Source organism: Myotis davidii, unplaced genomic scaffold (genome assembly GCF_000327345.1).
Source record: "Myotis davidii unplaced genomic scaffold, ASM32734v1 scaffold78, whole genome shotgun sequence".
NCBI classification, from domain to species: domain Eukaryota; kingdom Metazoa; phylum Chordata; class Mammalia; order Chiroptera; family Vespertilionidae; genus Myotis; species Myotis davidii.
Window position 1 is genome coordinate 4930117 of NW_006290305.1, and position 10757 is coordinate 4940873.

General features: G+C 50.2%; 1 protein-coding gene across 2 annotated transcripts in view; it reads right to left on the reverse strand.

Annotated features, from left to right (window-relative positions):
• MTCL1 (microtubule crosslinking factor 1) overlaps positions 1-10757 on the reverse strand; it is a 120295-nt gene that overhangs the window by 40801 nt on the left and 68737 nt on the right. For both annotated transcript variants that reach the window (XM_015563599.1, XM_006763281.2), the window contains exons 5-6: positions 6038-7339; positions 4789-4944 (exon numbers count right to left, since the gene is read on the reverse strand). In XM_015563599.1, the coding sequence (XP_015419085.1) occupies positions 4789-4944; positions 6038-7339 (1458 nt within the window). The remainder of the gene's footprint in view (positions 1-4788; positions 4945-6037; positions 7340-10757) is intronic.

Consider the following 10757-nt stretch of genomic DNA (forward strand, 5'->3'; position numbering starts at 1 on the left):
GAGAGAACATGGCTACAGAACCTGGCTGGAGAACCTGGAGAAACTGGCTGGAGAACCTAGCAAGAGAACATGGACACAGAACTTGGCTGGAGATTGTGGCTAGAGATCCTGGCAAGGCTGCTGATAAACTGAACGCTGTCTCCGTGTCATTCCTTCTTCGCCGACTCCGTCCACACCTTTGGGGACCCCTGGACCTGCAGGTGAGTTCCATTTTGTTTTGGCCAGTTTTGTTACTGCTTCTTCCCATAGCAGTATATGAGGTCAACAAGTGTGTACACATGCTTGGCATAAAACCAGCACACATCATTTTATCCTGCCTGGTAGGACACAGCTGAGGCATAAGTGATCACAAATGCTCCGTGCGCTTCGCTGATTAAAGGATAAAGGGGGAGCTGGGGAAAGAGAGCCCTTTGAGATTTCTGAAACCCAATCCTCTGGGCACAGGCTTGGTTTCATTTATATCTGAAATCTGACCAGTGCCCGTGCTTGGCTACTCCTCATTGAGAACTATTTTTAAGGTACCCTGCACATTCCAAACCACATATTCTATACATTGCTCTCTCTTAACAAATGGAAATCTCTCACAGGGGGCAAAGTCAGGGAAGAACCTGGCGCCTGGTGTGAGAATCTTGCTACTATCTACTGAGACGAACAGGCAACAGGAACACTGTTCATTTGGAATCTTTTTTTTTTTAACCAGTTAATTTTTTGTGTGGTTGAATTAATGGGTCAGTGGGTGTTAACAGATTCTGAGTTCAGCTTTCTCTGCCCATGGCTGTTTTCAGAGGGCAGGGCGTGGATATGCCATTCCCTTCCTGGACTTGTTATGTTTGCCATCTGAGCAGTTCCCTTCCTGGACTTGTTATGTTTGCCATCTGAGCAGCAGGCTATCTTCACAGATTTGTTATCTGCTAAAATGCTGCAGTGTAAGAACATAGATTTTTACTTTTCTCCTGTTGTTGTTATTGCTGCTACTGGTAGTACTGGTACAATTAGTACGAGTAATAATTTAACCTGCCCAAAACATGTGAATTTTCCAAAGTGAGAACTTAACCTTTTCCCCCTTTCCCTAAGTAGGAAAATCTATAAGGTGGAGATCATGGGAGGTGTTTCACAAATGGACCTTGAGAAATTGATCCTTTTTTAAAACTTCAGCTGAAAGTCAGAAAGGTGTTTCTTCTGTTAAGCCACTGATACTAGGTGTCCTCTAAGGCCCCATCCCTTCCCCAAGGCACACAGGCGAAGGACTGGAGGAAGTTCAGATGTGGTAGCAGTTGGCTTATGCAGATAATCAGTGGTAATTTCAAGGGTGATGTAAGAGGGAATAAACTTCTGCGGGTGCATGCAGCCTTAGTCTTGGCCTCGTTCTAGAGGAAAGCCTTGTGTTTGCCTTTCGCCCAGTTCCTGGGGTGTCTTCAACGGGAGTAGTCAGTCAGCTGCCCTGGTGGGGGCCTGTGTACCCTTCCATCATGACCTCAGAGGAAAGCCATTGTAGGCAATGAGTTCCGGATGTTTTCATTAAAAGGCTTATAGGAGCTCTTTCTAGAACTGTCTGCTGTGCCATTTTAACCCAGTGTAATATTCAAGGACCAAGCTAAGCTGTCTGTCAGGGTGACACCACCCGAGGGACAGAGCATCCCAGACCCAGACTCCATAAGGGTGGACATTCGGCTCCTCAAAATAAAAGGAAAAACTATGGAGCCACCAAGCTGGTCCTAAAATATGTGTTATCTTTAAAAGATATTTTCAAATATGATATGCTTGCATGCATAATTGGGTTTTCTCTTCTGTGCAAAATGCCTTAGTGAATAAAAATGTCCCAACAAAGGATGTTTAACTTTGGTTCATACCATTTTCCCTTCTAGGGATGCTCCCGAGACACTGCCTTTCACTATGAGTTTTCTTCTTTTTTTTTATGTTCTCGTTAAAATATATAAAATTAAAGAAAACCAGACAGATGTTTAAAAAGAAATAACATACCTTGGCCACATCACTGGCCATGCAGTTAATCACCTGAGTGATACGTGTTTAGAAACATCTCCCAGGAAATGGAGCTCTTGGCGTGTCCGGGCCCCGGGGAGCAAGGGGGAGGTCAGGGCTGCCAGTCCCTGTAGTCCTGGGCAGCAGGGGGGACAGGACTGACCAGGCCTGAGCAGACTGTTTTAGACCCAGTCCTACCACTGTCCACCTGGAGAGCTGAGTGGCCGGATGCTCCACTCGGGCCTCGTTTTTCTCATTCTCATCATGAGGGAGTCAGACATTCCCTTCTGAGCTACATTGTTCGGCTACCCGGACTTGCCATATGGCACCAACTAACTCGGCTAGTCTCCCTCTTCTGGAGGTTTGCCTTCCAAGAACGTTCAGTTTTATCCAATAAAGTATTTCTCTCTCTCTAAGACTGTTGCCGGTTTTTGAAGCTATGCAGTGCGTGTATGTATGTGGCAAGCGACAGGAAGGCGCATCAGAGGCCTAGCATCATCGCACACTTGATCAGAGTTTAACTGAACAGGGCTGTGTGACAGGCCCTGACTGATGGCGCCTATGGGAGGGGAGCTGCATTTCTCCCCAATAGTGTATCATGTCCAGCCAGAGCTGTGCTTCTGCGCAGGACCCAGGAGCAGCCAGTAACAAGTGACAAAGGGCTACAGTGGGCAGAGAAAATTGGTCCCATGACCAGGGCAGCTGTGACACCCCTTCCCGCCTATAGTCTTCCATGGCGGGACATAATCCCTTTCCTTATTATTAATCACACTTGGTGCTTAGATGGCATTTAGCACTTTTTGGTGTACCTGTTCAGGTAATAGCTCATTGGCTCTGAGAATCATCCACATATAGCTACATGAAGCAGGCAGGGCCATTTTACAGATGAGAAAACAGAGGCTGACACTCGCCTGAGAAACAGGGCTAGTAATAGACACAGAGCGGCCAGGACCCAGAGCCCGATGCCCATGCCAGGGTTGACTCCAGCAGAGCATGGCGGCCCTGCTAGACATCATTGTGCTCAGTTGAACTGAGAGCTGGGACACGTGTCTTCCTGAGCTTTCCACCTTGGAGGTGGATCATTCAATTCATTTGAAATGTACAGAATTGTGAGTCTGCTAGTGTGCAAGCAACCAGTATTCCAGATGAAGACCTTGCATGGGGCCCGGGTTGATCAAAGGGTTTTCATTGTGAAAGTTCCATAGAGTTACAAGACACACTAATCTCTAAATCCATATTTGGGGGAAAACCTACGTATGTAGTATACTGTTTTACTTTTGGTATAAAAGCTAGGAACAGCTTACCTGCAAATTTGGAATGAGAACACACTAAAGCTCTCTGCCGTAATACATGTCCAATTCCATGTCCAGAGCCCGTGCTCAGAAAACATCTTTAAAAAATCACAAATGCTTATTCTGGGCACTGTGAGCTCCAGACTGGGAGGACCAGCGTTGCTGCTCTGGGACGCACGCAGCAAACCCACACGGCAAGCGGGGCTTCTGCTTGCCGTCCGGGAGCTGGCGCTGCCGTGTGCTTGGCCACTGGCATGCAGAATTCTCCTGGTCACGCCTCTGTGCGGCCCACAGCTACTTCTCTCCGGGGGCACAGACCTGGATGCCACCTTTGGGGGAGCCTGGCCTCTGCCAAAGTAATGTAAGGTGGTGGACTACAAAGGCTGTTTCCAAAACCGTGTTTGTTTTACTTAAGCTTTTTGGGGAAGGTTTTCATGTTACTCTATCCACGAGGGCAGAAATGTGACATACTCTCTCACAGACTGGAGATATCTGAACTCATGTCTGGGTGGGCCAGCTGCCCCACCCGCCTACCTCTAACAGTGGGACTCACAGCCTAACCAAGGCATTAGCTGCAAGCTGAGCGAAAGGCCCGAGCGCTCCACCCCGAGTACCTCTTCATTTCTTAGTCAAATGCCTGACCTTCTTGTGGAGGGAGCTCCTGTTTGCTTCCAGGTGTGAGGCTCCCTCCCACCTGCCCACCACTACTCTGTCCTTTGGGAGCCACTAAGAAGCCTCAGAGCTGAGTGGTAACACTCCCACTGGGAATAATAAACTAAGATTCTTTATCCAGATATTGTCTAATGTGTACTATGTTGCTCTAACCCTGCAATAACCTGCCTTGACCAGCAGTATCAGAGTCAGGGACTCACTCCTCAGCGACACCTGTCTTTGGGTGCTGGGTGGAATTACTTGCACGGAGGAGCTTTTGCTGACAGGACCACTGACAACTGTTTCATAGAATGGAGTATCTGTGGTGGCTCAGGACTTTGTTGACAAGGCGTTACTGTGGCGACAACAGAGCATGCTGAAGAGTCCAGGTCAGGAGTGCACTCCTTGAATCTGCTGCTGGCCAGAGCGCTGTCACCAGAAACTACGGGACGTGTGAGGCACAGGGGAGGGGTTTTCTCCAGACTAGCAAAAACAGTGCTTGGTGTTATCCCAGTTTTCTTTCCCATTTGACAAGAAGCTGGGTAATGCTCACAAATCAGTCTCCTACGTCTTGCTACATTTCCAGGCACCCCCGGGCCCTGGGGACACAAGGTGTACGGGTGGGACCATGCCTGCCTGACAGGGGGTGCTGGCAGTTCCCTGCATTCAGCCTGTGTAGACCCTCCAATTCCAGCTGCATGCAGTGGGTCGGCTCCTAGTGAAGTCCTCCTGATTCCATCTTCTCCTACCGCGTTCACTAAGGGCCTTGGACTCACAGGAAATGTCAGACAGCCAACCACACAGCAAAGGAAGGGTGGGAGGGCAGGGGAGAGGGGTGGCCGGTGGGACCAGCCAGCTTGCTGACCTCTAGATTGAAACAGCTCTGGCCTCCTGGCCTGCAGCTCCGGGCATCCCCGTCGGCTCGGCGGTGCAGCTCCCGCGTGGCTCGGAGGTGCGAGTGCTCCCGCTCGTCCCCTCGCTCCTGACCCAGCTGCCACTCCATCTGATCTCTCAGTTTGGACTGTTAGGTGCATGGAGGGATTTGGTTGTTGTTGTTTTTTAAATTTTAAATAAAAAACAAAGGACAAGAGGGTGAGGGTGGGGTAGGGAAGGGAGATAAAGAAAACAAAAATGGGTAAGGCGGACGACTGAGAACACTACCAGATGAAGAAAAGCACGGACAGAAAAACCAACTTAAACACAGTGGCGTAAGAGAGTGAAGAGAACAGAACCAAAATGAGGATGAGCAAAACGATGGGCTGAAAGATCTGGAAAGCAAAGAGAGAGGGGGGAAGAATGCAAAACACTGGTTATGAGGCGCATGCAATGGGGATGCATGAATCACAGACGCAACCGCAAGCACGCTACCCATGAAGGATACGGAAGCAAGGCTCCTCCTTCCGCGCTGTGGTCGAGCAGTCAAAGCCATAATCCAGGGTGGCAGCTGGGCCATGCACCCCAGGGCGACGCATAGGAAAGCAGTCCTGGGACGGCTACTCCACTCGGCCCTCACCCTCGGCTCAGGGAGGGCAGCGGGAGCAAGCCAGCAGCGAGACTTTCCATCGCAACCATCCTTCTCTCAGAGCTGCGCTCCTCTCCCCACTCTGGCTCATCTTCCAGTGGGAGTGGGTGGGCCTGGGTGCCTAGGGCCTTTCAGAACTGTCCCCTTTGGCAATGAAACTTGCTCCTGGGCGAGTTTGCTACTTATCCTGACTGTGAAATGAGTTTGCACTTTGTCTTAAACTCCTCTTAGCTTCTTCATCAGGATAGCTGGTCGTTTGAGACACCAAAAATAGAGAAAGACTGCTTCGATCCCTATCGCTTCCATTGGGATTAGCCTGGTGTCATGAGGGAGGATCTCTGAGCCAAGAGCAACGGCGCAGTTAAAAATAAGAGAGGAAAAGGGAAAAAGAAACAAGGAAATAAAAGAGAACTTAAACAAAAAGAAATCCAACCAATAGAAAGGATTTGGTTGACACTTGAGGCTTTAGTACAATGCAGGCTTGAAATCATAACCAAGCAGCCGTGAGCAGAATGAGTTCAAGTGCAGCAAGGCCAGCAAGGAGGAGGAAGAGCAAAACCGAGCAGGGAGGCGGAGCCAGGAGCCCCCTTACCTGCAAGTCTGGGACCAGCTCCTTCCCCAGGTTCCCGATGGGGGAGTCCCGGGACACGGAGGTCACGGTGGAGAGGAAGCTGGAGGACTCTGTGAGGTGGGGCAAGGGGGACAGGCCTTCCAGGCGCTCCCTCACACCATCCCCGAGCCGGTTCACCTGCTCCAGGAAGGTCTGGAGCTCCTTCCGGAAAGTCTTCATCCTGGCATTGATGGTCCCCAGCAGTTGGGGCCCCTTCCCATCCCCCTCCCCCTGAACACCAGGCCCCGGTGAGGCCACGTCGTCCACAAAGCCATTGGTGTCTGTGATGAGGCTCTCCATGGTCCGTTCCAGCCGCTCAGCCTCATGCTTTATGCTCACCAAGCACTCGGAGTCCTCCCTGGCCCTCAGGACCTCTGCCGGACACAGCTCGCTGGCCTCCGACGGCTTTCCGCTGCTGAAGCCCGACGTCTTCTCCAACACCTCTTCCGAGTCACTCTCCCCGCCAATGGGGCCCTCCCGCCTGGGCTGGGGCAGGCGGCCTTCCTCCCCATCGCTCTCCTTCTTGCCTGTGTCGCTGTCGGCGTCGCTGTCCCGGGGGCTTGGGGCACGCAGGCCCAGGTGGGCGGCCAGGTCGTAGCGCTGGACGTTGGACAGCAGCACCCGGTTCTCATACTGCAGCTTCAGGACCTTCCCGCTCAGCTCGCTGATCTGCAGCTGAGCGGACTTCAGCTCCTCCTGCAGGGGAGCCCCGCCATTCATGCCCTTGCCTCCGCCATCCGCCAGCCACCCAGGCTCTGGGCGCGGTTCAAACTTGAACTTGCTCAGCTCATGCGTTAGCTGCCGGTTGTGGTCTTCGATCTCAGATATGGACCTTCGAAGCAGCTCCGCTTCCTCCTCCACAAACTGCAGGTGTCGGCGGAGCTCCGTGGAGGACTCCAGGGAGTCGCTGAAGGGTGAGGTAGGAATGCTCGGGAGGTGGTCCCGGCCGGGACCCTCTCGCTCATACTGGCCTCGCATGTCCTCCATCTCCGCTTTGAGGCCTCGGTTCTCCACTTCCAGCTCCACGATCTTCCGGCCCAAGATGTTGGCTTCTTCCTCTACCAACTTCAGCCGCAGCTTCAGCTCCGCCTCCCTGGTGCTGGGTGGCCCACCGGCTTCCCCGGTGGGCAGGGGGCTGTCCACGTCGCCATACAGGGCCTTGTACTTCTGGAGCTCCTGCTCCAGCTCGTCCTTCTCCTTGCCCAGCTTGGCCATCTTTTTGCGCATCAGGGAGCCTTCCTCTTTGGCAAACTGAAGCTGGCATTTCAAATCGGCACTGTCATCCTGCCAGGAAAGAACAGCCCGAGAGAAGGGTTATTTGAAAATACCAAATGTTCGTGTTTTTGATGATTTCCCTCGCACCTCGCCCCCAACACACACAAAAAAACAAAACACCGATCTTTTTGTCAGTGCGTCAGGTTACAGGAGAAGGGGCCAAAACAAAGCCAAGGGGAGCTGGGGCCTTCACAACGTCTGCGGCCTTGTCACAGACACAAAAGAAACCAAACAATTAGTTTGGAAAACACGTGCACATGAAAACCATCATACAGGTGATGCGTGAGGAGAAAATGAAATGAAACTCAGCACCTGCCAGTGATGCGGTGATCCGAGTTACCTTGTGGTCCAACCTGACTCATCACTGGCATCAGTGGGAGAGAGAACCCCCCGCCAAGTCTGGGGCAGGCACACAGGCTTCCGTAGCCACTTCCACCTGTGGCCACTCACTTCCTCCATGGTGCAGACCTCCCTCAGCCAAAGTGGTCAGCAACCCACAGGTGTTACCAGGAGGGGGAGGCCAGGTGACCCCAAATAATGGCCAGGCTTTCCACTGACATGCTGAGAACCTGAGACATGGCAATGCCCCTCCCCCTCCCCAGGTCTCCCCATCCCCAGTGTATCACAAGGATGACATGAGCACAAAATTATGAGATGACAGGCATGAGGGTGCTTTGGGAGTCAAGGTGTGGAGTAAGTACCAAGCTCTGACACTTAGTATGAATTGGTTACTGCAAACCTAAGCACCTGGGTTACTCACAACCTTCCGCCATGCAAGTGCAACTTCAGAGCCTGAGGTTATGTTCCGCTCCCTTTAGTTGCTATAACACAGCAGGAAAGTAAACTCAGAAACCCAACACAAGGAGGTTAAGTGTTTCAAAACCTGAGATGTAGCTATTACTGGAATACCAGAGGATGCCGAGGGTCACCCAAACAGACTCTCTCTCCTAAATGCCACACTGCTTGGCTGAGGTCAAGAGGGCACTATTTGGCCAATTGGAAAGCTGACTCTGCCTTCACAGTGCAGGTCTCAAAGCCGTGAAGCGACATGAATTCTGGTTTGGGCTTGCACAAAGGTTTTCTATCACATTCAGTGGGAACAATGACCACTTTCATGAATCATTCCTCTTTGGTTGGCTATCAGAAGTTTCAAAGGGCTGTCATGGGGACAAAACTTTCAGCAAAGGATTCCCCATCACACAGAGACACTCAACAGCATGCTGGAGGGTAGGCAAACCCCATCAGCTTCAAGGGAAGGGAAGTCATCAAACCAATATCTGGAACAAGTCAACCCCTTGGGGAGAATGAAGTCTTTGAGTGTGTGCTCACGTGGCATAGTAGAGTTGACACAGCTTTCACACTCATTCTCTGCCATGTTTTTGCCACCTCTCACCATTAGTCAGAAAGATACGGAAAGACCTTCCTTGGTGACCCCCCAACTTTCATCCTTCCACCCACCCACCTCTTCCCTGTACCACAAATCTACCGGGGATAGGGATTGATGTGACAGGGCCAACTGGAGGAAAAACCTAAGGCCAGCTGTGAGCCAGTGTTGTGTGGAATGTAGGCCCTGGTGCTGTCTGTGCATCTTCTGAAGGACATACTCCCCCTGCCACCCTCCTGGCAGAGGACAAACCAGTCCTGCCGCACCTGGGGTCAAATATGCTGCCCTGAGTTCCACTCTGCCCCTGTCCCTGGTACCATGGGCTGATCACAGAGCCCGGGTGAACCCATCTCCCTATGTCTAAAGCAGGATCCTAGCTCAATCACAAGGTCGTTTTGAAGGTCAAATGGAATAATGTATAGCAAAGTGGTTTGTGTATGTATGATAAATCTCCATAGTCTAGCACCCTGAAATTAACTTTCTCTTTGTCTGAAACACAATTAATATTAGGGGAAGGAGCCAGTAACTCTACTCTCCCCACTCCTCCCCCCTGCTCTGTGTATCAGAGGGTAATACAGTGGGGCCTTGACTTACGTGTGTCCCAACTAACGAGTTTTTCGAGATACGAGCAGTCTCTCGGCCGATTTTTTGCTTTGAGTTGCAAGCTAAAATTCGGGTTATGAGCCAGCTTCAGATACCCCATTGCTAGTTGGCGCAGCGAACGTCACAGTGAACGCCACAACATCAGCCCAGCATCATGTGTCTCACTCGTTCACTTTATGATTTGACATACGAGTAATTTGAGTTACGAGCTCATTGGGAACAGGGCATGGTCTTCATGTTCTACAAACTCATCCCATTAAGGATTTGGTTTTGGGGGGATTAAGCAGACATAAAAAGGGCTTCTGTGACTAACTGGGAAATGAAGCTGTCTGCCCACTCACACTAAGCAACATGTGTTATTAACACTGCTGGGATAGTGATGTATATATTTTTAAAGGGCCTAATTGAATAGATGGGCTGTAAAGGACATATTATAGTCTATCCTAATACTAAGGGGAAGGTATGCGTATTTGTTGATTCATTCATTCTTCCTGTACATACTGAGTACTTACTATGCACCAGAAATTGACATTTTACTTTTAAATGACCCCAGCTTCATAAAACTTTCTAACGTAAAACAAGCAAAAGTACCTTTTCAATCTAGATTCCCAAGGAATCAATGGAGATGGATTACCAATACTTTGTAATTGGATTAATGTAGGAGTGAAAAGCCTGGGACAAGACAAGATAATGCCCTTAGCCCCATCATTAGTTTGATAGCCAGTGTTTATCCTTCGTCCAGTATCACCTAAGTGATCCTATCTCCACCATAGAATAGAAAAAGTCACCTTCGTACATGAGGATGGTAGCAGAGGTCATGGAAGACAATGTCGCCAGCCACAAGGGAATTCCAACCTCTGCCCACCTCAAGCCTGAGCAGACCCAGAGATGGACAAGACCACCTACTGTAACCAATGCCCTAACCCTACTTCCATGGAAACTTGCAACTGGTGAGGCCTTGATATGGAAGAACAGGTTGGAAATGAGGGGCAGAGTTACCTGCTCAACTCTTGGGAGCTTTTGTCTCAAACCCAGACCAGGCAGTCTCAGGTGATCTCTGCAGAGAGTGTTCCCCAAAAGTGGAGCTAAGAAGTTGAGGGTAATATCTCTGAGAGGCACATGAACCAGGCCTTGCACAAGGGTTCCGAAACACTTGGTTATAAATACTTAGAGTAGAAAAATACTATGAAGCCCTCAAATTGCCTTGATTTCTGGAAACATTGAACCTTGCACCACCCCTTCCCATTGGCTTTCCCCACAAGTCTGACTATAAACCAGAACCATTCTTCTCTGTCTCCTTGAACCTAAACCCCGGTTAGTTAAAGAAGCAAGATTATATGACATACCCTAATGATGTCCAATTTCTAGAGTACTTGAAGATTGACAAAATATCGAAAAAGTCTTCTTGTTCCTTAAAGGAAGAACTCTACACACAGCAGG